Source organism: Phacochoerus africanus, chromosome 11 (assembly GCF_016906955.1).
Source record: "Phacochoerus africanus isolate WHEZ1 chromosome 11, ROS_Pafr_v1, whole genome shotgun sequence".
Classification (NCBI taxonomy): Eukaryota; Metazoa; Chordata; class Mammalia; order Artiodactyla; family Suidae; genus Phacochoerus; species Phacochoerus africanus.
In genome coordinates, this window is record NC_062554.1 from 39,083,377 (window position 1) to 39,110,134 (window position 26,758).

A 26,758-nucleotide genomic window follows, 5' to 3' on the forward strand; every position below is an offset into this window, starting at 1 on the left:
GGTTTGTTTCAATATTTCCACATAGCTTGAAGAACTGATTCAGAGTCTCACAGATGCAAGCAGTCTAATGTAGGGAAATTGCTGAAAGCACAATTAAATTGCCAGAGTATACCAAAAGCAACAATTTCCTTTAATTTTTGACAAACACTCAATTTGAAATGATTGCATGCTTAAAAACAAACAGAAAGAAAGCAAAATGTTTTAAAATCTATAGTTTTCATATTCATAAATGTGTCTCAAGGTTAAAAGTTTAATATAATTTAATATTATAAGTCATGTTATAATCTAATATTTAAAACTAGGGTAACCCATGTTATCCTAATTCAGTAGAGATCATACACCTAATTCATTTTCCAATAATGTTTACAGTGTAAGGTGGTATGTATATTAATGTGCTAAAAATCATTTTTCAGGTTTTTATTTAATGGACCTTCCTTTCTTCATTATGTTTTATCTAAGAATAATTGGTTAGAACCAGCATTATCTAAACTGACAAAGACCAGGGTCCTGATCTACAATGAGATAGAGTTCTATTTTATAGTAACATTTTGAACTAATTAGAGGAAAGAAATGTTAGAGAATAAGATGAATAGAGATTTGAATATGGGGATTGAAAATAATGGATCTTCAAAGTATTTTCAAGAGAACAAATGAACCAATTTTGATTACCTTATTGGAGCCTCAGAATTCATAGTGGTCCTATTCCTGAAAACAATATGTCTCTAGAAATTTAGTAATTAGAAATGCAAAGTCTTTGTAAATTTGTGGGTTAGGAACCTCTGACCAGGATTTAATTATCTGAGGTGGTTTGTTTTCTTTAAAGGCTATTTAAGCATAAAATATTAAATCAGCGTCAGCCTTTTTTACTTTACTTCCAGATAACAGATTAATGAAATTATAAATTAAATCATTTTAACATGACATTAAATATTTAAGTGCATAAATTACTCAGCTCCAGCCTTAAGGGCTGCTAATAATTTCTAACCGAAGGAAGCTTAAAGGTAGTCATTCAAAGATTCTGGCATCCCTGAAATTTAAGAAATGTCAACTGCCTGGGTTTCCCTACTTAGACAAGATGCTGGGAAAGCTCCCCCTTCTCCCCAGGGAGGGACAAGGGGTGCCACTAGGTGGTGTTGGTGATAATGATGATGATGATGATAGCAGCTAAGATTTACTGAGCATTTATTATGTGTCAAGCACTGTGCTATGAAATGTAGATTTGTAGTCTGTAAAGGCAAGATAAAAACATTGATTAGTTATGCCATGTAAAATTTAAATCTGTATAACTTGAAACCTATTATTGGGGCTTCAGCTATACTTAATTTAGGGGTTGGTAGAAGATGACTCTTGAATTTTTGAGGTTGAGCGACTGTAAGATGATAGTTATATCGACTTACAAGGTGGTAATGAAGTTTATAAAAAGAAAGATGAGCTCAGTCTTGATAACACTGCAATACCAGAAAGAAATTCTGTGTAGATACACAATTGAGTAGCTTCGAAAGGTCAGAGGTGCTTAGCAGATCTAGAGGTTGTTTTTTATAAAAATTCTCATCAGGGAATGAAATCCCCCAAAGAAGAATTTCTTAACCTTGATTAAACTTAAGGTTTTATATACCCTCCTGAAACTGCACATAAAACTTTATGTATATGTTTGTCTGTAAGTATAATTTTCATTAGATTCTCAATAGAATCCATGACCAGAAAGTTCAGGGTCAGATGTTAAGGCATATTTTGACTAGAGTGACTGAAGAGGTACCCCCTGAGGCAGGCAGCAATAAATGAGAAGAGTATAAACGAGAACTAAAATCATCCAGCTAAGAATAAAGCAGATCAAATGTTATCCACAGAAGGTGATAGTTTAGATTAATTCTATGAGGGAAGGAGTAGAGAAGAAAGAAGAAAGGCAAAGGGCCAGAACTATACTATGGTAGTTGTATGTGCTTAGAAGAGAAAAAAGAGCCGATTAGTGAAAGAGATGGAGGAAAACCAGATAAACACAGAAGCAACAGGAAGAGATGTTTATTCTGGAAACCAGTTAAGTATAAACAAAATATAATTGAAAGGTCATAAAAGATGAGACCTGGGAAAAGGTAATTGGCTTTAGTCCAGGGAAGTTGCCATGACTTTAAAGCAGTGTCAGTGGAATGTGAAACAGACCGTATCATAAGGGGCTAATGGGTAGACAGTCGTTAGGAAAGAAAGGTGGCCTGATAATATAATAATGAAAATAGTAATAATCATAATGAAAATAATAGCAGCTAATGTTTTTGAGCACTTATGTGTGTCAGGCATAAAGAGGTTTTTTCCTTTCTTTCTTCTTTTTATTGACTGTGCCCATGGCGTGTGAAAGTTCCCAGGCCAGGGGATCAAACCTGCACCACAGCAGCAACCCAAGCCACTGCAATGACAGCACTTAACCCTCTGGACCACAAGAGAACTATGTTTTTTGTTTTTTGTTTGTTTTTTTTTTAGTTGCTTTTTTCATTTAATCTTCACATCACCTTTTGAGGTGGATTGTGTTGTAATTCTCATTTGTGGATTACCAAATAAAGGTTTTAGGAGGTTTAGTAATTTGCTCAAGTTCACATAGTTGCAAAGTTTGTAAAGGCAGAATTTGAACCCAGGCAGCCTGACCCCTGAGCCTTCCTTCTTATTTAGCACCATATTATTAAATACTAAAAGTATCTGCAGTGCTGTGAAAGGAATGTGGAAGATTTCTATATAGTGTGTGTGGGGGGGGAATAAGTATTTTTGTGTGAGATAGAGACATACATGTTTTTACACATATAATGAAATACAGAAAGAGTAAACCAAACATTAGTAAAGTTACCTTTAGGCAGAGGAAGGGAACAGGGATGAAAGCAAGACTTCTCAGACGATATCTTATTACATAGTTTTAACTTCAGCATTGTATTAGACATCAGCTAAATATTTTACATATTAAAAATAAAGTTCAATCAAAGAAAAATAATCCCTAATATTTGTAAACAACACATAAATATACTATCTTTATATATTGTTGGCAACACACCATACAGAAATAGGTTTGCTTTTCTCTTTGGGGCCAGAGGCGGTGGGGGGGGGGAGGGCGCAGAGGTGGGGCTCCTCTCACAGCATATGGAAGTTCCTGGGTCGGGGTTCAAACCCACACCTCAACAGTGACCCAAGCCACTGCAGAGACAATGCCAGATCCTTAACCCACTGCACCATAGTGGGAACTCCACAGAGATGGCTTTTCAAAAAACTTTAAAACATAATATTTAGATTGTACCTTCTTAGAAGAGTATAATCTCAAGATAAAGAGCTGCAAAGAAATGTTCACTTTTTAACTTCATTGGTGATTTTATTGTTAGTAGTAGCATTAGTATAGCTGTTTTGAAATATTTCATGTGTCTTGTAGGATAAAATGAGTAATTTATGTTAATGTTAAGAACCAGGATCTTTTATATGAGAAAAAGAAATATAAAAAATCAAAGAAAAATAATTCCTGTAATTGTTAAATTTGAAATGGAATTCATTTTTTTCCCCCTTCTTAAAAGTACTTATTTCCTAGTTCTGCCCTGAAAAGGCTTAGAAACAGTACCAATCCAGTAGTAAAAATGTGCCCCGAGCACCCAGATCCCATTCCCCAGTAAAAACAGCCAAGGCTTCTTGAAAAAAATGACTGATTCCTGATTAGGGCAGGAAGTATTCAAGATAGGCATCAGACATTTTTATTATGCCAGAAAGCAACAAAGGTATTACTTCTGTGGTCATGTTAAAAAAAAAAAAGGCAAAAGAAACAAACAAAAACCAGTATAAAGGGGTTCCCACTGGTCAAAGATTTGAACATCAAAATGAGTGATAACTATAGTTGATTGAAACAGTTGAGTACATAAAAATCCATGTAGTCATTATGATACTTTAGAGAAGCATAAATGAGAGGGGGAAAAAAAAGCAAAAAAATAAACACAAATCTCAGAGTTCCCACTGTGGTACAGTGGGTTAATGATCCAGCTTGTCTCTGTAGAGGTACCAGTTAGATCCCCAGATGGGCACAGTGGGTAAAGAATCCAGCATTGCCACAGTTGTGGCCTAGGTCGCAGCTCTGGCTCAGATTTGATCCCTGGCCCAGGAATGTCCATAAACGGGTACAACTGTAAAAAGAAAACACACACACACACAAACTTAGTAGTTATCACTGGAAGTAGCAAGTGTGCCAGACTCTTACCCTGAAAATTGATAAGGAGGAAGAATTTAAGCATTCATATTTTTTGACCTGTTTTAGTTGTATTTCAGGGTAACTAAATAGCCCAAACTGACAGCAAAAGAATTTCATCTAATAAATGTAGCAGGAATTGACAAAAATTAAAAAATCACAGTTTTGTAATGCCTAATAAAGTAATTGATTCAATTACAAGTGTGGCTACCAAGTAATATTAATATTAATGCTATACTTTCGAAGGGTGGCCCCTGTTCCAGTATCTCAAGCATCTCTTGGATACTTCTAAAAATAGGTGAATTCCTGTGCCCTTTTCAACACTTCCTGTGTCAGAAACTCTGGAGGTAGATCCCAAAAATCTGTTCTAACGAGCCCTCTAAGGGTTCTGATGCACAGTGGAGCATGAGAGCCATAGGAGGAGGAAGAGTATGAGAATATTTAATTGAAGGATCAAGCTTTACCCCCTAGAACTCACTAATCAATCTTAGTACCTCTAAAAGCAGAAGAGCTGATATATTTCTCCGAGTAGATGCACCTTACATGTTGGTGATGACATATTCTTACCACCCTCAAAAAAAACTAAACCTGAATTTATTCTATTCTTTATACTTGAACTCCAAATTATAAGAAATAAGAGATAGCAGAATACGTTAGTATAATGAGGAAGCAAAGGAGAACTCCAGAAATTCTGACCCAGTTTCTTCAAGAAGTCAGTAGCATGGGGGGGGGGGTGGGTACTTCCAGAATAAAAGGACTCCAAAGACAGAATAGGCAAATACAAAATATACATCTTGTTCGTATCCTGATTCAAATAAACCAATTGGGGAAATTTGAATTCAGAGTGAATATTAAATGGTATTAAAAGAGTTGTTCATTTTGTTACATAAGATAATGGTATTGTGGTTATGTAAGAAAATGTCATTTATCTTAGAGATACATAAAAAGTATTTGGGGTGAAACAAAAAATGAAGGAAGGAGGGAGTTCCCGTCATGGCTCAGCAGAAATGAATCCGACTAGTAACCATGAGGATAAGGGTTTGATCCCTGGCTTCGCTCAGTGGATCTGGAATCCAGCGTTTCAGTGGTGTAGGTTGCAGACGCGGCTCGGACCCCACGTTGCTATGGCTGTAGTGTAGGCTGGGCAGCTGTAGCTCAGATTCGACCCCTAGCCTGGGAACTTATATACCACAAGTACTGCCCTAAAAAAAAAAAAAAAAAAAAAAAAAGAAAGAGAAAGAAAGAAAAAAGATAAATGAAGCAAGTATGGCAAAATGTTGATAACTTTTAAATCTAGAGGATTCTATATACTGTTTTCTCTATTTTCATGTCTGGAACTTTCATAATAAAACATTTAAAGGTATCTGCAAAATTGCTTATTAGGATATATCCTGTGCTAGCCTTTATCACAGTGTATTATAATTGCCTGTTTACTTGTCTATACCAGTATTTCTCAAATTATCAGTATTAAAATTGGCCAGTCTGTCACATACCACAATTTTTGTAAAATACAAAAAAAAAATCAGTTACTGTAAAAGCAGAATTGGAGGAGAGGGAGGACTTACAAAATATAGCCTTTAAAAGTTTTGTTACTGAAACCAACAAACATAGGAGTTCCCATTATGGCTCAGTGGGTTAAGAACCCAACATAGTCTCTGTGAGGATGCAGGTTCAATCCCTGGTCTCACTCAGTGGGTTAATGATCTGGCATTAACAGATGTGGTTTGGATCCAGTGTTGCTGTGGCCTAGGCTTGCAGCTGGAGCTCCAATTCAACTCCTAGCCTGGGAATTTCCATATGCCACAGGTGTAGCCCTATATTATATTATAATGTAATAATATCTGAATCACTTTCTACATACCTGAAACTAACACAACATTGTAAATCAACTATAATTCAATAAAAAAAATTTAAAAAACAAACGAACATAAAATTACATTTTACTTAACTACCGAAACAGATGTAAATATAGAAAAGAATTTTTAAAAACTATCCATTCATCAAAAATACACACATAGGCAGCTAGTATAGAGAATTGCTATTATACTCATAAGTTTTTTCTGTAATCATAATTAAAGTTTTTTAAATGGGAAAGGTATGCTTTTTGCATGCTATTTTTAGACCTTGTGCATTCTTCTGAGCATGGATTGGTAACAGTGCCCATCCTGGGAATGGTACATGTCTAATCTGATGTGGTTTACAGCCACAGCGTTTTGACTCAGTTGCTTCTATTATGGATCTCTAAGCAGATACAGTTTTGGGCGATGCCTATACTGCAGAAATCAAAAAGAGTGGGGAAGATCATAGATAGGCTGTGATTTTCACTTCAGAAATAAGAATACCACCTCAGAATTACTAGATTTTGTTATGCTTCCCAGGACTCATTCTATAGGCAATAGTTTGCGTTACTTTTCCAGTATATATTAATTTGTACTTGTCCATATCGGATCTGTTAGGTTTCTCTGTGTTGTCAAAATCCCGAAATCTTTCCCATTGACTTGCATTGACTCAGCATTTTCAACAGGAAGAAATTCTGTCTACTTGGAGAAGCCAATCATTTGTCTCTGAAAAAAATGGTCTCATTTAGTGATAGTTTAAATGGCATTTGTGTGGAATCTTAGGAAAGATACTACTAACTAGCCAAAAGATAATCCCTCACAGAAAACCTTGCATTCCCCTTGGGAATGGCTCTGGTTTACTCTTTTGACTAGAAAGTATATTGTCTGCTTGGTGCTTTACCTACCATAGATAAATGACACTTTGGAAATTTGGGCTGAAAATTCACCATACTTGGTCCTAAGTGACCCTGTTCTCCCCTTTAGAAGTGTGAGTGGCCACGCTGTGGGCTCTGTAAAGTCAGAGGGAACTTGTGACCAGCTCCTCATCTCAGTTCATGATGATAGCAGATAGAGAAAAATATATAAAAAGTTTGCGTACATGTAAAGCCTGTGACATGTAGAGCGTAGCACCCCTGCAGCACACTTTCGTAGTGCTGCTTTCGGGATGTCTCTTGATACCATCCATATGAAGACCTTAATACTCAGCTGAGCATTTCATACCTTAGCGATGGGATGTTGTGTGCATAGTGCTGGGCAGTGCAGGGATTGCAGAAGAGGATGCCCTGCCCCCTAGCCTCAGGAAGCCCCAGTGAAGCATCTTTTATTTTCTAATACACAGAGTGTTAGCGTTAGAGCTGTATGTGTTTACAGGAGCACCTGGATGTGCGCACACATGGAGACATTTATGAGCTATATGCAGATAATTAAAGTGTGGGACTGTGTGTTTTAAGTGATAAGGAATTCAGAGGAGAGAGCTTTTTACTACCCAAGGGATGAGGGATTGTTTGAAAGCAAGGTGGCCTTTGAGCGGGGGTTTGAAAGGATAGTTAGGATTTTAGCAGGAGTCTAATAAAGAAGCTTGATACAGTTTTTTAAAAAAATTCGGAGGTTTTTGTTCAAGATCAGCTATTCACTTACCAGTTGTCTGAATTCAGCCAGATTGCTTAATGCCTCAGTTTCCTCATCTATGAAGTGGGAATTAGAGTAATAGTTATCATAGAAGGCTTTTAGGAAGATTAAGTGAGATCCTGTAATATGAACATGCTTTAATAAACTATAAAGTGCTGTACGAATGTTAGTAAATTTTGTAAAATATTGCAGATGGCATGAGCCAAAGGCATGGAATCTAAAAACTGGTAAAACCACAAAGCCTAGAACAGAAAATATGTGAAGGTGACTGTGAATATTGATTCACCCATACAATTCCCAACCATGGGAAATAGTCTTAAACAGAAAACTTTTCAAGGTTTGCATTTACTCCCCTTTCCCCCAAAAGATCATTTCAGAGGCCTTTTAGATCCTCAGATAAAACTTGAATAAGTTGTAATGTTTAGTTATATTGAATTCATACAGAATTAATTCATATAGAATTCATTTTCAAATAAACTGCTTTAATGGTTATAACAATGCACAAAAATAGCTAATGTGTCTTACAAAGTATATTTCTTTAGAGAACATGGTTTTGAGAACAAGTCTTTGGTTTGTTTTGGGGTAGATCAGAATTGATCCACTGAACAGGAGAACAACAGGGTGTGAATTATTTAAGCTACTTCCAGGAACCGTCTTATCTCCTGATACAGGCTGTTTGTACAACAACTGCATGAATGGTTGTTTAAAAGAAAGCTATCCTTTGTCTGATGAGATACCAGAGAATGTATTCATGCTCTTTGTTTTCAGTAGATTTTGAGTTTTGGGGAGGAGCTCCAGTTGTGGCTCAGCAGTTAACAAACTGATTAGGATCCATGAGGATGTGGGTTCAATCCCTGGCTTTGCTCAGTGGGTTAAGGGTCTGGCATTGCCATGAGCTGTGGTGTGGGTCACAGATGTGGCTAGGTTTCCCACGTTGCTGTGGCTGTGGCATAGGCCATCAGCTACAACTCTGATTCGACCCCTGGCCTGGGAACTTCCATATGCCACAGGTATGGCCCTAAAAAGCAAAAAATAAATAAATTTTGTTTTTAAAATGTGGTCAGGAAAAATATTCGATAAAGTTTTCAGTAAAAGAGGGGATGTTTAGGCTTTAAAAAGCTTTTTTAATTGAAGTATACTTGATTTATTATATTAGTTTCAGGTGTATAATAGAGTGCTTCAATATTTTTACACTCCATTTAAAGTGATTACAGAATATTAGCTATGTTTCCCTGTTCTGTACAATATATCCTTGTGGCTTATTTTATACAGAGTAGTCTGTATCTCTTAATCCAAAAAAGCATTTTAAATTGTACTGTGAATATTATGCCAGTTGCCATTGTCTGGTCTTCAGCTGTCTCCACTTATCTCGACTGGTAAAATATGATTGGAATTACTTTTTTCAAGACAAGGAACTCGGAAAACAGCGTTTTACTTGAAAACTAGCTCTCATTCTTAAAAGAACTTTTTGATGGAAAAAAAATCCTGAGTACTAATAATTGTGTATTTTGTTGTATGCAAATAACTCTAAATTCTTTCTTCTTTTGCAGACTACCTTGCTAATCACGGCCGGTTAAATGAGTCCGAGGCCAGGCGCAAATTCTGGCAAATCCTGTCTGCTGTTGATTACTGTCACGGTCGGAAGATTGTGCACCGTGACCTCAAGGCTGAAAATCTCCTGCTGGATAACAACATGAATATCAAAATAGCAGGTAACTGGGACACAGCCGGCTCTAACGTGATCAGACATGAGCCGTGGCCCTCAGGGTGCAGAAGCAGGCCTGCAGGCAGAGACGCGGGAGCGCTTCCACCCGCCACGTCAAGCTCTCTCAGCATGTGTTTTATTCATTTCCTCAGTTCTGTGTATAATGAAAAAGTAAGGGAAATAAGTTCATTGTTAACACCCACTGTGGCAGGACTGGGACAAGGGTCTGATGTGTAGCCTCCGTCTGATGTGTGTCCAGACCCCTTTGTGGCGCACCTCTGAGTGTGTGAGTGGTTGGAGGGGCTGCTGGGGCTGGAGGAGCAGCGTGGGGTCTGGGGCTCTGCCTGTGCTCTTAATTATGACTGGTGTCTGCAGAGAGGTTGCAGATAGAAAAAAGACAAAGGAGGTGACGGAAGTAGAATGAGAAGTATTTGGGACACAAAAGCACCTCACCTTGCTCTGATATAGTTGGGTTTTGGTTTATAACACAGAGACTCAGAGCAGTTTTGCTAGCTTTCCTCCTACTTTTTTCACCATTGTAAAAGATTTTATATTTTATATTCCAAGTTTCCTTATTCACGTGGTCAAAACTCATTCAGTCAATAAATATTTGTGTCAGGTACTGTGCCGTGCCAGAAACTAGGGATGCAAATCAAAAAGTCATTTCCTGTGATCTTAAAAGTCCAGTGGGGAAATAATATTCTTATTTGAAAATACAATATGATAGTTGCCCCAAAATACATGCACAGAGTGCAATAAGAGTATAGAAGTAGGAGTTCCTGTCGTGGCTCAGTGGTTAACAAATCCGACTAGGAACCAAGAGGTTGCGGGTTCAATCCCTGGCGTTGCTCAGTGGGTTAAGGATCCGGTGTTGCCGTGAGCTGTGGTGTAGGTCGCAGACACGGCTCGGATCCCCTGTTGCTGTGGCTCTGGTGTAGGCTGGTGGCTATGGCTCCGATTAGACCCCTAGCCTGGGAACCTCCGTATGCCACGGGAGCAGCCCTAGAAAAGGCAAAAAGACAAAAAAAGAAAGAATATAGATGTAGGAACATCAGTCTCCCCGAAACGTCAGGGAAGCTTCAGGGAGAAGGAGCTCTTTGACTGTAGGCTTGAGAGATGCATTAGACACTTGGCCAGGTAAACAGAAGTAGGATATTGCAGTCAGGCAGGCAGACTGTTTTATAACCACAAGCATGGGAGAGAGAGAGATTGAGATCAGAATGGTGGGGAACTATTGCCTAGCATTGGTTAATTGTACAGCTATAGGCATGAGGATAGATAGGGAAGAACAGGTAGGCAATGACAGAATAAGAAAGGTCTTGAATGCCATGAGAAACATTTCCAAGAGTTATTCTGTTGGCAGTAGGGGGCATAGCCTATTGGGAATTTTAGGATGGGGACAGGGATGAAGCGGGACTGGAATGACATGATTAGATTTGCGTGTTAGATGTCTCTCTCCCTGCCGCGGAGTGACAGTAGGTGGGAGATGTGCATGAGAGTGAAGACAGGAAGGTTCATAAGGAAGCCGGTGCAGCAGTCCAGCAAAGAAAATGGGTTGTGCACTAGAGTAGCCACAGTAGTTTGTGTTGTGGGAGAGAGAGAGATTTATTTTGGTTCAGTTTGGAAGAGGATAAGGGGCACCATGGAAAAGTTTAGCAACCTGGCAGGTGGTGGTGTTTTGTCCCAGGATTATGGAGGTGGGACAGAGGCGTCCACGAGAGAGGAGCTGAACAAGAAGTGGTTGACTGGTGAGGCTGGTTGCTCACTGGATTCACTAAGTTTCGTGAGAAAGCAGCTGCCTTTGTTTGCTGCATCTCAGTAGAAGATAGAAGTGAAAAGCCTCTGATTCATGCATTTCACTGGTTAATTTATATGGTGTTTACCATTCATTTTCATCTTAGGCATTTTAGGAAAGGCAAATAATTTTTTTTTTTTTTACTTAACTTTCACTTTTACTTACTTTAATTTTAACAATTAATCTTAAATGCCAGTAACACATGTTTCAGGGAAGTAATGGATTTTTCATTCTGTAGTCTGTGATTTTTTTTTTTTTTCACTTAAGGGATTGTGCCTGATAAAAGAGTGTTTTTTAAGTTAATTTGTTACCGTCCCATTAAATATATAAAGATTTGTATTAATTTATCTTCTTTGTTTTCAAAATGCAATCTGTAGTATTAGTGATTCTCAATTTTTTTTGTTTTTGTTTTTGGGTTTTTTTTTTTTTTTGTCTTTTTAGGGCTGCACCCATGGCATATGGAGGTTCCCAGGCTAGGGGTCTAATCAGAGCTGTAGCCGCCGGCCTACACCACAGCCACAGCAATGCGGGATCCAAGCCATGTCTGCAACCTACACCACAGCTCACGGCAACGCCAGATCCTTAACCCACTGAGCGAGGCCAGGGATCGAACCCGCAACCTCATGGTTCCTAGTCGGATTCGTTAACCACTGAGCCATGACGGGACCTCCAGTGATTCTCTAGTTTACAATATGTGTTCATTTCTCCCACTTTTCCTTCTCCTTTTGGCCCTTCCTTTGGTCTCATTCATTTCACTCCTTTTGCCAGTCATTAGCACACTTTGCTGGAAAACATCAGCTGCCCTAAAATTGTCCCTCCCAGGGAAGGATCTTGTTTTTTTTGAAGTCTTTTCCCTTGTAGAAAGAAGGAGGAAAGCCCTGCCTTACTTTTCTGTTCCTTTACCACCAAAACAAAAAAATTCCTTAAAGCAGTACCTTAAAGGAGTTCTGGGAGACTTTTTATCTCTTTGTTTATATGGCTGTGCCTGCGGGCCTATAAAAGTTCCCAGGCCAGGGCTTGAACCTGTGCTGCAGGAGTGACAACACTGGATCCTTAACTGCTAAGCCACAAGGGAACTCCTCCAGGAGTCTTTCTAGGCAGAGACAGAAAGGTTAGAGGTGGGAGTCATATGCTGTGGGAATTACAAAGCACTCCATCACTACCATCTCAAAAGAAAATATCAAAATAGAACAGCGGAATGAGACACCAACATCAAATGCTTTCACTGACATGTGGAATCTGAAAAAAGGACAGACGGAACTTCTTTGCAGAACAGATGCTGACTCACAGACATTGAAAAACTTACGGTCTCCAGAGGAGACAGTTTGGGGGGTGGGGGGATGTGCTTGGGCTGTGGGATGGAAATCCTGTGAAATCAGATTAGTTATGATCATTATACAACTACAGATGTGATAAATTCATTTGAGTAATAAAAAAACTGAAAAAAAATAGAACAGCAGAGAAACTTGCAAACAAAATACACAGAATATTCCATTACATTTATAACCGAGTCTTGCTTGGCTATAATGAGGTCTTCTCTAGTTCTGGACTATAATATAGGTAAGCAAACTCAGTTGTTTCTGATGTCATTATGTGAAGTCTAGTTTTTTGGTTTTGATATTTTAATTTTTGAAAAATTATATTTTTGAGGGAGTTCCCATTGTGGCTCACTGGTCAATGAACCTGAATAGCATCCATGAGGACATGGGTTCGATCCCTGGCCTCCCTCAGTGGGTTAAGGATCCAGCGTTGCCATGAGCTGTGGTGTAGACCGGCAGCTACAGCTCCAATTGGACCCCTAACCCGGGAACCTACCTTCATTTGCTGTGGGTGCAGGCCTAAAAAGACAAAAAGACCCCCCCCAAAATTATATTTTTGAAAATCTAAACTTAAAGTCCTTCTAATATTTATCTAGAAGACAGATGAAAATGTCAGAGAGCTAAATTGTTCTCTCTAGTTAAGTATAACTGCTAACGTTATTGAGCCTTCACTATTTTCAGGTCCTTTTCTAGATACTGGTATCGTTGAATTTTCACCAAAATTCTAGGAGCTGCATAGCTATTGCCAGTTTTTAGATAAGAAAGCTAAAACACAGGTTAAATAACTTGCTAAGGTGACTCAGATAATAAGTAGCAGACTTAGAATTCAAACCCAGGTCTCCCTGACCACAATATCTGTGCTTCTTCCACTATATAACTTTGTAGTTTCCAAGCATTGTCAGTTATTCCTCAGTGAGGGAGTAACACTAAATGAATTTGGGGTTCCATCATTCTGTATTCATACATTGAAATCCTTGATTCCCTCTCAAGTAGACACACACACACACACACACACACGAACATGTCCGTGTATACACGGTATATCTAAGCATTCAAATATCTTCGTGCCCACGCTATTTTCTCTGTCATCCTCACCGTCATTTACCCCAAATTTTAGCACATGTTTATGAAGCATCTTCTATGCTCCTGGGCTATGTCCTGGAGATTCCGATATTTCAAGACAAAAACCCAACAGTGATGCAAGAAACAGCTCAGGTCTACTGTCACCTCAGGGAGCTAATCCACAACCACTAAATATAACATAAAAAGATCATTGTGCAGGCCATGAGGCTGGGAGTGAGCCTAACTCTGCTAGGAAGAATCAGGGAAATTATTAGCTAAGATCTGATTAAGAAGGAGGCATTTGTGGTGGGACTGGGGGAGAGAAGGAGGAAGGGGGAGAGCGTATTGAAGGGGTGAGGTGGGGATGGCAGCTCCAGGCAGGTGGTTCAGCAGGTGCAAAGGCACACAGGCCAGAGAGTCAACGTGTGCAGGGAAGCTGCAGACCTAAGCTAGGGGAGCATAGGTGACAGTGAGAAAAGATAGGAAAGGAGCCTGGACATGGAGGCAGAGCCAGATGGTGAAGGTTCGCCATGCTGCCGGGAGGGTAATGTGCTCCATTGCTGCCAAAGAAGTTCTCCAGGGTATTTACTTTTACCTGTAGATATTATAACTTTTTTAGGGCCCTGCTTCCCTTTAAAAAAACACCATCTTCTGACCTCTAAGTATTCTTCTTGAATTTTAAAGAAATCCAACACATGTAGGAAAGGTGGGGTTCCATGGAAAAATTACAAAATCCCAGCATAAAATACAAAATTATTCCCTCAAATTACACTTTCTCTGTTTATTCTGCTTATGAAGATCTCTAATTGCTAAATGGACTGAATAAATGAACTCTTTTAGCCATCTTGTATGTCGAAATTGAAGAGACATTGCACACCAAAACTAGGTTGAAATTTAAATATTTGTCTCTGTTTATAAGACAGAAAATGGAATAGAAGTATCAAACATGGTCTTATTTTAATAAATAGAGAAACTTGGCTTTGAAAAAAATCAGCTTCTCATTTATGCTCCTCCAGTGGGTAAATTTGTCAGACCCTGGCGAGCCGTGGCCTCTCCCACACCCGTGTGTGCTCATTGCCGCCATCATGAGACCTCAGGCTTCACCAAACAGGAGTATTAGGACATTCAGATGCAGAGGCAGAATGCAAATAAATTTTGACTTTCATTCATTTTAATAATTGCAGTACCGTTTCCTCCAAGCTGTGACTATTCAGGCACTGACTTGAGAATAAATAGATGAAGGACATTTAGTGTTATTCTTCCTCACCGTTTCTAATCTGAAGTGTTTCTCATGAACACTTAGATAAGAATTTAAAGTACAAATTACTTGGGGGAAGTTTTCAGAAAATATCACAGTTCAAACAAGGTTTTCCATGAAGAATGTGGAGTTTGATTATCGGTACTGGTGCCAATTCTGGCAGTGCCACTTAGGACCTTGGGCTGATTTATTTAACCTCACTGAGCCTAGGTCTCCAAATCTATTAAACAGAGATTAATCTGTTTCTCAGAAACTTTGTAGAGATTAGGGATAGTGTTAGACACAGAGAGGGTAACAGGTAAGATTGTGGGCTTTAGAGCCAGGCTACCTGGGTTTGAATCCTAGCAGGGCCACCTACTAGCTGTGTGACCTTGGACACATTACCTAACCTCCCTATCCTCAGTTTCTTGATCAGTTAAGAGAGAATAATAGAAGTTCATATCTTGTAGTGGTTACCAGTTAATATTTGCAAAGTTCCTAGAACAGAGCCTGATACGTAGTTAGTGCTATTTAAGTGTTTGTTAAATACATTGCTAATTAAAGTTACTGGCACCATGTAAACACTCAATAAAAGGTAGCTATTATTTGTATTCCGAGTTCCTTCATGGCTCAATGGGTTAAGAATCCATCATTGTCACTGATGTGACTCTGATTACAGCTGTGGCACAGGTTTGATCCTTGGCCCAGGAACTTTTTCCTACCTCGGGTGCGGCCAAAAAAACAGTTATTAAAAAAAAATTTTTTTAAGGTAACTATTATTTGTGTTCAATGTATAATTCACTCCATGTGAAAACAAATCTTAAAATTTTCGATAGCCTTATAACCCCCCTCACTTTGTCTTTTTTGTAATGACCAAGGTTTAAAGCCTTATTAATATAATCTCAGAGGAACAAGGAAAGTTTATCATTTATATTCTAAGTTGTCTCTGCTTGATGCAAATTAATTTTTTGTGAGAGAGACCTTAAATGTAATTAGTAATGCGTAGTGAGCCTGATTAAGCTGACCTGTGCATCACAAGTCACTTGTCTTTAGCCCAAGAGGAAGGTTTCCTTTCTGAACTGACCTATGATCTCGGAGTAGCCCACCACCTCTCGTTGTTGCTTCCAACAGCCTTCCTGATTACTGGAAGACCCCACAGGGTTTCTATGATATCTAGTTCTAGTTTTGTGCCCTAGAACTAAAAAAGGGCAGGGAAGGCTGAAACAGGTTCTGTTGGTAAAATATTCGTTAGAAGTCTTCCATTTGTTATCCTCCTGCCTCTAGTATTATGTAAAATGTGATGAAAAGAGCTTTGCCTCAGCAAACACAATGAGACCTTGTCTTTGTTCTTCAAACCTATTTAGCACTAGTGTCACTTTAAGCCCGGAATATGGATGGAAGACAGCTCAGAGGGTTCTGTTTCATTTTATTTTGTTTTTCCCCTCTTCATCTCCCTCCTCCTCCCCACTCCATTTTGGGCTAAGGAAGAGCATTTATTTGCTTCTTAGCTCACTAAACTCTCTCACGGACAAATAGATGTCTCACACTGCTCCACAGGATCACATTGCGTCTCAACGGTGATGATTGTTCTTGTGTCCTCCCGTCAGGTAGGGAGGGAGTGACTGATGCCGGGAAATAAACTGTGCAGCTGGCCTTTTCTTGCTGGTGGGCACGAAAGTATGCATTGACGTCAGCGTCGGCTGGTCGGTATTCAGTTTGTGCAGTGGGTCAGCTCCGTCCCTACACTCTGCTACCTTCCATTTGTCAGCTTTCATCTCCTCCGATTATCGTCTTCGCCCCTGTTCTAATAATGACAAAAGATGTGTAACTCTTCGGCAAGACTGGATATCTGAATTCTACGGGTAATTTTAGAAATGAGGATAAATTTAACCCTAAAGCCATCTGCTTCTCTGTAGGAGGATTTTTTAAATTATAAATTAGACATTATAGCACACTGCTGGAGATTAAAAATTGCCTTGGTTTGTTAATTCCTGGAAAGTTTACTTTTTCTTAGCTTGAAGACTAGTTTTCAATGCTTTGTGTGCTTTTTTTCCTTTTTAAAAAAATGACTTAGGAGCTCCCGTTGTGCAGTAGGTTAATGATCCAGCATTGTCTCTGTGGCAGCACAGGTTCGATCCCACCTGGCACAGTGGGTTAAGGATCTGTGGCATAGGTCACAGTTGCGGCTCAGATTCATGGCTTGGGAACTTCCATATGCTGCAGGTGTGGCTGAAAAAGAAAAAAAAGAAAGAAAGAAAGAAAAAATGGCTTAAGTAGTTTGGCTAATGACTTCTTCTATTTAGTGTTTGTCATTTAAATATTAAGTCCTGGCGTTCCCATCGTGGCACAGTGTTAACGAATCCAACTAGAAGCCATGAGGTTGCGGGTTCGGTCCCTGGCCTTGCTCAGTGGGTTAAGGATCCCACGTTGCTGTGGCTGTGGCGTAAGCCGGCAGCTGCAGCTCTGATTCCCTAGCCTGGGAACCTCCATATGCCGTGGGAGCAGCTCTAGAAAAGGCAAAAAGGCAAAAATAATAATAAAAATAAATAAAAATTTAAAAAATAAATCCTGAAATTATTTGGTAATTATAATTATTTTGCAGCAACAAACAGTGACAGTCTGTTTAACATCTTCTGCATCTTTTTCACAACCCCTGTTTTATTCTCTGTTTTCTGGCTGCGGCAAGAGTACTCTGGGGACCAAAATGAGCATCACTTTAGAGCTTGTTAGAAATGCAGACTGTCAAGCCCACCCCTAGGCCTCCTGAATCAGAATCTGCATTTTAGCAGGTGCCCCCGGTGGTTTGTATGCATGCTAATGTTTGATCTACTCCACTCTGACAAACACAACAGTATTCGATGATGTGTTTTGTTCCCATCAGACAGTAATCATCAGGATCAGCTTATTTACTCTGTGCAAGGCCCTGTTATTCCCAAAACATTAGCCTTTTGTTAATGATGTTTGGGCACTGATAATTTATGCAATTTAGTGATGACAGTAATAGTAATTGGTTTTTGTTATCAGGAAGATTCAGGTCAATCAGTCACTTTCAGAATATAAAGCAGAAAACAATAATATCAGTTCTAATACTGTGTTCAAATACATTCATGCGCCTTCCTGGTTAGTTAGATAAAAGGTAATTAGAGGGCTCAGCTTTGAAGCCAAGTTGATTTCCATGAGAGTCAGTCAGCAGTAATTAATCTGTTCTGTAGTTAAAGACTCTACCCCAAACCCTCTCTTCTGTGGACATTTTAGGCCACACAGAAACCAAGTGAGAAATATGGATGTATCAGGAAATCGCAAAACTGGTGTTGGAGTGAAACGTCAGAGTTGCATGCCTTAGCATGGTAGGGATGGGAGCACGTGTCGTCTTCATGTGAGAAGGACAACCTGTGTCTATTTTAACACATCGTGCATTCTTAAAATATAGATTTCTACAATGAACGGTGGTATATATTTCTGACATGTATTTTATAAACATCTTAATTATTCCCATTCACTTGTTAAAGATGCTTTTAACCTAGCATCTGGTATTGTAGAGAGGAGAGAGTCCTCACTTGTGAGGTTCTCCTAGCAGAAGGATAAATCAGAAAATCCCTTAGAGTTCTCCTGTGGTGCAGTGGGTTAGGGATCCAGCATTGTCACCGCAGCAACTCGGGTCACTGCTGTGGCCCAGGTTCAATCTGTGCCCCAAGAACTTCCACATGCTGCAGGCATGACCAAAAAAAAAAAGAAAATTTCTCATCTCTATTTAATGTAAAGGATTTTTCCCGGGTTTATAACAGCCTTACCTCCAATTTTAAGTTGGATTAAATTTCTCTGACTAGTAGTGATCTGTGATAAAGCAAAAAATAGAAACAAACAAAAAAACACCTGGCTTGAAGTTCCAAGGACCTGTTTGAATAGTAGCTAAGCCACTTGCAGCTGTAGATCTTTGGACAAGTCAATTACCTCTTTCAGCTTCAATTTCCCCATTTGTGAAGACATTCATATCTCGCAGGGCATCATCATGATTAAATGAGCTAATATATACAAAAATACCAAATGTGGGATGCTTGCCAAAGTAGGCAAGACATAAATGGATTTTGGATTTGATTATAACTCATACACCATGTTAAAGGACGAGTGTCATTTTGTTTCAAAAACATCTAATGATTTCATATCGGAAAATTGTGAAGCTAAGGGATTCTTTGAGAAAGATTTGTCTTTTCCTTACTATGTTTAAGAAACGTTGAAAATCTTGATCGGTCTGACAGATTCAAGGTATGTTATGAGTGAGAGTTAAAACGATTATTCCCACAGAAATAACAAATTACAGCAGAGGAAAAAAACTTCTGTATACCTTCAAAATGTTGTCAGAGTTGTCTAGTCAATCACATATGATAAAAATAATATCAAAATAATGCTAGCCTGATCTTTGTGCAGTGAGAAGTATCAGTATGAACTCATGGGTTTTTGTTTTTTCATTTCCTTTATACATAGGCGTTTAGAGATAGGCACAAAATGAACACAGGAGTGTGTGTGCATACATGGGTTAGAATTCTTACATACTTTTCCTAAGTCTGATGACAGGGCCTAGATTCAGTGACATTGCAGTTGCTGTGAGTACATCTAGGCCGTAGTCTTGGTTTCTAAATGCCATTCCTCTGGAAAAGGCATCAGGACTCCTGAGAAAAGTGATTAATTTCTGGAATGGGGCAGGAATGTATAAGATGAGCCTGGAACATCTTCTGGTGCCAAAAGATAAGGAAAAATAAAATGAAATTTTTAAAAGATGGGAGCATGTTGAAATGATACAGGAGCCAACCTGAATTAGCTCCTAGTAGCCAAAGCTGGAAAAATTTCAGCATCTAAATAAATAACAATAGTATTGAATTATAACCCAAAGAATAAAGTAAATACTTATGGTAAATATACTATGACAATATTATAAATAATAACCAGTTTAATGAAGAAGTAAATAAGAGGGGGAAAGCGGAAAACTCTTGAAGAGTTATAATAAAATAGAAGGTGTGAGAGAAATGAAAGCTCACCATTAGAACGGCACAGAAATTATTGCTGCAGTCGAGATCTGCCAACAAATGCTAAATTAGTGGGTAAAAGTTTAAGGAAAAACAAGATATCTGTAGTCTCAATATATCTTCTCTAAGATATTTATTGATTACAAGAGGAAAATTAGTAACTTTATAGTGGCACAACCCAGCAGACACCATCTGAAGAAATCAGGGCTAACTCCCGCCAGTAATTTAGACATAATACACGCACCCCCTGATATGCACTGAGAAGAGCATTTCACCTGTGTGACATCCCTAATCTAATCCGGAGGAAGCATCCTGCAAACCCAGACTGAGCGACAGTCTACAAAATACCTGACCTTCACTTTATGAAAGACAAAGAAGGACTGAGGAACTGTTACGAATTAGGGAAGACTGAGGAGTCATAATGACTAGTGCATTGTGGAAACCTGCCCTACAAAGGGACATTAGTGAAAACATTGGTGAAATCCTAATGAAGTCTGTGGTTCAGCCTTCATTTGGGTTCAATTCTATTGAATCAATGTGACTTTCTGAGTCTTAATTTTACTAATATAGTTAGATACCATGTTGACGGTGGGGAGGAAGTTAGATGAAGGGCACAGGAAATTCTCCCTTATTATTGCAACTCTTCTGTAAATCTAAAGTTATTTCAAAATTAGAAGTTAAATAATACCACAGTGAACCCAGCATAACATGGTTTACATTCTGGAGACAGAAAGAGGAAGCCAAGTGTCTGAGAGACATGGCAGCCATCATTTAAGGTATTAACTTGCAGATCAGAGCATTAGAAAAGACATTAAACTAGAGGATGTTTCTATTCCAGCAAGACCAGGCTGGGTCTAGCATAGACAGAAATGCCCACATGATTGCTTTCATAATGCTTTACAAAAGTTAGGTGATAGCATGGAGTCTTTGAATATTCGTTGTTGTTGTGACCTGTCCTCTGTGTTTGCATGTTGGTTGACACATGGGATCACTAAAATGTTTAATGAAGGAAGGAAGGAATTGGTTGGTGTGATGAAACATTAACCCACTACATGTGAATAAGCAGCGATAAGAAAGAAACCCTGCATAGCTCTGCCATTTTCGTATTTCATTCTTCTTGCTTGCCCCTCATTTCACTATATGCTTTTAGGCAGAAAGCTGCAAACTGTGAATGAAGCAAATTGTCCAGATTCCTGTGAAGAAATAAAAAGACTTTTATTTTTAAGGACCTTCCCATTGCCACTTCTTAAACCTGACAATTATTAACTTGCTCAAAAATAGCTACATATCACTGTGCCAGAGAAGGACATAAAGGGCTCTGTAGTCAGACTTGGTTTCTCTTCCAAGTCTGCAACTTAGTGTAAGACACTTAACTTTCTGGTTAACTTTCTGCCCCCACCCCCTTCCTCCTAAAGAATACCTTGTGGAGTTAGTAAGAAGGAACCATCTTAGGAGCGCTTAGATCGGCTTCTTGCACTTATAAAAGAGGCATTAACAACATATTCATTCAACAAACCTTTATTGATCAGCTTCTGTCTGCTGACAGTGTGCTAAGTGCTAGGAGTACAGACATATCATTTCCCCCTTCTCTACTCTCAAGGAGTTTAGCTGATGGGGAAGACAGATAAGTAAAACAAGAAGAGGAATTGCTATTCTTCTATTAAAGTAGCTTATTCAATGGCTACTGGTTATTGAGCACCTGCTGTGTTCTAAGAGCATGACTAAAGCATTATGTATCTACTTATAAGTGTATTTATCTATGTATACTCACTTATTGTGAATATATGGTACAATAACTTTGTGAAGTGTAGAAATTCTCCCCATTTTGCAAATGAGGAGACAAAGGTTCTGAGAAATTGATTTGGCCAAGATCACACAAAGTGGAAAACCCAAGATTTGCCTGACCCCAAAGCCTTCCTTAACCCATACGTCAGATGATTACAAGCCCAACGTGGAAGTGCTTTGACGGGGTTGTAGAAGACATCTTCGTACATGCTATTGTGATCCTTTTGGTGAACCAGATTGTCTTTTGCTGCGCCTTTCTTTTACTGTTCCTACAGACCCAAGTTCCCATTTTCTTCAGTTACCTACAGGAAGTAGAAGTAGCATCTGTTAAGTATCAGCCTCCTTATAAGTTAGCAGGACACTATCTTTGTCCCAGATCTGTACAGCCAAGGTTAAGACTAGGCTACCACAGGCACTGTGATGCTTTCCTAGTTTTTTTGCCCCCTTCCCGCCTATGAAGTGTCCAGTGAGAGAGCCTAGGAGAGCGAGGGTCAAGGCCACCTTCCTGACAGGCCTCTGTCCCTGTCACTCCTGTGAGTTCATGCCACAGAGTCAGCAGAGGTTCAGAGTGACAGAAGTTCTGTAATGGCCCTTTGAGACGTTAAAACGTTACAGTGCTGTTGGAGAGTATCCTCAACTTACATGTGCTAAAAACTCATCCTATGATTATGGTTTAAAGTACAGCAATTATTGGACCTATTTCAGGATCTCCAAACACACATCCCAGGGCTTCTTGTGCTTTTCTGTGTGAGTGAAATTAACATTTTCCTCTTTAAATGTTACATGAACATCTCGTCCTTGGCGCATTTGAGAGTATACTTTTTCTAGAAAATTAGAAATACCTATCAATAATGGATGCATAGGATGCGATGGGATATGAGTAGTTAGTCATGGAGGTGGACTGGAGAAGATAAGCCGTCTCTGACCGTGGTTTTGAACAGCAGAGTGTAGGACTGAGCTTGGCTCGTGTTCCCGGATGCCAAGGACAGACCACAGTGTCGTTCCCCTAGATTTAGGCACACCGTCTCCTCCTCATGCACCATTTTCTCTCCTCTGCTGAACCCTGAAGCTTCTCCACACTTTCTTTACCCTTCCTGTGTGTTTTCTCAGGAGTCTTTTCTCTGAAAGGCAGTAGCTGGGAATGATGGCTGCACAAAAGGAGAAGGGAGCTGACATTTCCCGTCTGCTGTGCTCCAGGCATTTTACATTCTTTATCTCCTTTAATCCTCACAGCATTATCCCCACGTTATAGGTACAGAAAGTAAAGTTCAGGAGAGTTAAAGAATTTACATAGGTGGAGTTCCCGTCGTGGCGCAGTGGTTAACAAATCCGACTAGGAACCATGAGGTTGCCGGTTCGGTCCCTGCCCTTGCTCAGTGGGTTAACGATCTGGCATTGCCGTGAGCTGTGGTGTAGGTCGCAGACGCGGCTCGGATCCTGCGTTGCTGTGGCTCTGGCGTAGGCCGGTGGCTACAGCTCTGATTCGACCCCTAGCCTGGGAACCTCCATATGCCGCGGGAGCGGCCCAAAGAAATAGCAAAAAAAAAAAGACAAAAAAAAAAGAATTTACATAGGGACCTTGCTGCTAGAAGGTGGCAAAACCGGAGGTCAGCTCTAGGTCTCCCTAACTTCATAGATCGGCCCCTGCCACGCGGCTGTGGTGTTGGGGATCATGACTGTCACTGTTACCACTGCTTGCCACCAGTTTGTGTGTCAGTGAGCTTAGAGAGTGCCTCTCCTAAGGTTCAGAAGTAGGCTGTGGTCTCAAGGAGTGAGCAGAGTGTGAGTTTCTGTTAACTCGTTGGATCCTCACAACAGCCTGCTGACTGTGGATGTTTCAGAGTTACAGCTGGGGAGGCTCACAGAGACTGAACCCAAGTCACAGAGTCCGTCATTCTGTTGCTGGAGACTCGCTCCAGTCCCCTTGGGGCACTTCTGTAAGCTCCCTATCCATGTAGTGCCAACACTAGCCAGAGCAGAGCCAGTTCCTATCACTAAGGCGTGTTCTTCAGTCAGGAGTCTGCTGCAACCTAAGACAGTGTGGCTCTAACTGACAAAATACCAGGAGTTTGCTCCTTCACTAAGAACATGAGACTATGTGAAGGCTTAGCAAAAGGGCACGAGCTTGCATTTACACTCTCACTGCATTTATCTTCTGCTGTAACTTTCATGCTCGTGGAAGGCGTCTGAGGACAGTGTTTCCAAAGTGCTTGCTGTTTAATCAAAGCTGTAGATTCACTATGACTAATATCACAAGGGGAAGACCATTACCTGTCTTGAAGTGTAATGCCACTGCATTCCATAAATGAGTACATAAATGATCCTGGTAATAGGTGGCCTGTGGCTGGGCCACCTCACCATCGCTTGTTAACGAGCTATTCAGATGGGTATCTGCCTGACTCAGGATGTGCAGGCCAACGCTGAGAGAGCTGTTACTTAGGAAACACTGTACTCAGTTGCCTTAAAAGGTTATTCATCTTGCTACTCTGGGGTGATGGCTCTAAGAGCAGCCAGTCCCATGTTTGTGTTTAGGTAAATATCTTAGAGTTTTGTTCCTTTGTTTCTTTCCTTATTGACCGTATAAGCTAATGAGCTCTTGATCATGGAATAGTTGAAATTCTAAGATTATCAAATTCAAGTTCGTTGTCCCTACCAATGGATTTTCTTTTAGCCTTAAAAAATACATAAAGTCTGGAGTTCAGGTTGTGGTTCAGTGGAAACGAACTTGACTAGAATCCATGAGGACGTAGGTTTGATCCCTGGCCCTGCTCAGTGGCTTAAGAATCTGGCATTGCTGTGGCTTGTGGCGAAGGCCAGCAGCTGTGACTCCAGTTTGACCTGAGCCTGAGAACTTTCATATGCTGCACCTGTGGCCCTAAAAAGAAAAAAAGAAAGGAAAAAAAAAATACGTAGTCTTTTTCCAGCCTCTCACTCATTCTCTTTGAGAAGAAAACATAATTCATTAACACGTTCACTCAACAAATATTTATTGAATACTTACTATTTGCTATTCATGGTGCTAAGTGTTAAGGAAGCATCACAAGATACATGTCATCCCATCCTCACAGAGTGAATAGTAGTGATACTGTTAATATAGCATTATCATAAGAAATTCAGTATAGTTTGAGAGCACAGATGAAAGTAACATTTATTTCCATCCCAATAGATTTCGGTTTTGGAAATTTCTTTAAAAGTGGTGAACTGCTGGCAACATGGTGTGGCAGCCCCCCTTATGCAGCCCCAGAAGTCTTTGAAGGGCAGCAGTATGAAGGACCACAGCTGGATATTTGGGTATTTCTTTGCTTTGCTGTGTTAAATGCATCTGTAATGATAATATTTGATACTCTGGCCCATCTTTGAAGCTCTTGCTACCTAACACATAGGCAGAAGGTCATACTTCCCCTGCACTGGACCGTAATTAGAGCATCTTGAATTAGATTCTAGGAAAGAATTTTTAGGGACAGATGTTATCATCCTACTATCAGCAGTAATTTGGAATTAAGTAGTAAACAAAATGATTAAATCTAATTCTTTTGGTATTTATTATAGGATGCTTTATTGCAGTAGTCGATGTTTCAGATTTTTTTTAATTATAAAGAAAAGTAAATTCAAACAAAGGGATTTTTCAGTCCATCTGTTTTAAGAGCCCCGGGGATATTTAGGAAAACAAAGAGTGTTTGAAGTTCTCAGTGGAAAAGTGACTGCACTGTTTTCTCCCCTAGAGCATGGGAGTCGTTCTTTATGTCCTTGTCTGTGGAGCTCTTCCTTTTGATGGACCGACGCTTCCAATTTTGAGGCAGAGAGTTTTAGAAGGAAGATTCCGGATTCCATATTTCATGTCAGAAGGTAATGACCTGTTTATCTTAAAATTGCGCTTTGCAGAGGCTGTTCTCCCAAGCGAGCACCTAGACAAAGGCTTCCCTTTTTCTAAGAGTTTGGGTGCCAAGTAAAGTGACTGAGTCACTTAACAAGCCATAGAAATAAGCAACCCCCTCCATGTAGGTGAGAGAAATTCCAGCCTTCCTGCTTATAACTGGAAACAGAAAGTTTCCCAGATTAACAGCAAGTCTTCCCATTTACTCTTGACTATAAATGTCCCAGGTTTATTTTAGACGAAGAGAAGCACTTTGTAGATTCAGATTCCCAACCATTTTACTCTAAATATGAAATGGATTTTCACATGTCTTTTGCGTGGAAGTTATAAAAGTTTTGTTTAATTAAATTTAAAACCAACTAGCAAAACTATTGAATTAAGAAGAAATGCCATAATCCTTACCAGTCTTGTACTGCGTTGTTGCATAGGCAGCAGTTAGGTTTACTCAGTTTACATTTTGGTTATCATCCTTAACTTAGTTGTTCGTAGTAACAGAAGTACTGTCTAGTAGTTAAGAGGAAAGATTTTGGAGCCAGACCACCTGCTTTTAATCCTAAACCCACCACCTACCGGCATCTGGCCTTGGCAAGTTATAGCTCCTCTCTGGGCCTCAGTTTACTCAATCTATAAATGGAAATATCAGTAGTTTTCCAATAGGGGTGTCGTGCAGATTAATTGAATGTGTAAAGCTCTTAGCATGTGCCTGGCACCTACCTAACAAGTGATGTGGGGGGAGTACGGAGCGTGACGTCAAGCTCAGAGAACAAGCCAGTGCCCGGAGCTGCTGCAGTGCTGCTTTTACTTATGTCATCAGAAGTAACTAGTGTTTCAGGCACATGTTCTCAGTGGCACTGAAGGGAGACGAGCAGCAGTTCCTTGGAGAGCCCTGGCCTCGAATCGCCTTAGCACCGCGGCCTCAGAAGCGACTGTAAGGACCTGTTGATTATTTGCCTGTTCTGTGGAGAAGGCTTGTTTTTTGTTTTTGTTTCCATTTTGTGGAATTCTAAGTCTGTGTCTAGATCTTATCAGTTGAGGAATTCAATAGAAAGATTCATTTAGCACAGAATTGGAAGAACCTGCACCTCCTGTTTTGCAGTTTTCATTCACAGTGATGGTTAATTTTATGTGTCAGCATTCCTTATGTGAACTTGACAAATACAAGTAGCCTTCAGGTATCCATTTATTCGTTTGCCCTTCCAGTTTCCAGCGGGCACTACGGAGGATACAGCAACCAACACCCCTGTACAGAGTCACAGGAGTCAAACACCCCGCAGTGAAGGTGATTTATGTGACCT

At 39.7% G+C, this 26,758-nt stretch overlaps 1 protein-coding gene across 3 annotated transcripts in view; it reads left to right on the forward strand.

Annotated features, from left to right (window-relative positions):
• The window catches only part of SIK2 (salt inducible kinase 2), a 113,409-nt gene that overhangs the window by 62,123 nt on the left and 24,528 nt on the right, over nucleotides 1-26,758 (forward strand). For all 3 annotated transcript variants that reach the window (XM_047752111.1, XM_047752112.1, XM_047752113.1), the window contains exons 4-6: nucleotides 9,216-9,377; nucleotides 24,756-24,880; nucleotides 25,312-25,435. In XM_047752111.1, coding sequence (XP_047608067.1) covers nucleotides 9,216-9,377; nucleotides 24,756-24,880; nucleotides 25,312-25,435 — 411 coding nt within the window. The remainder of the gene's footprint in view (nucleotides 1-9,215; nucleotides 9,378-24,755; nucleotides 24,881-25,311; nucleotides 25,436-26,758) is intronic.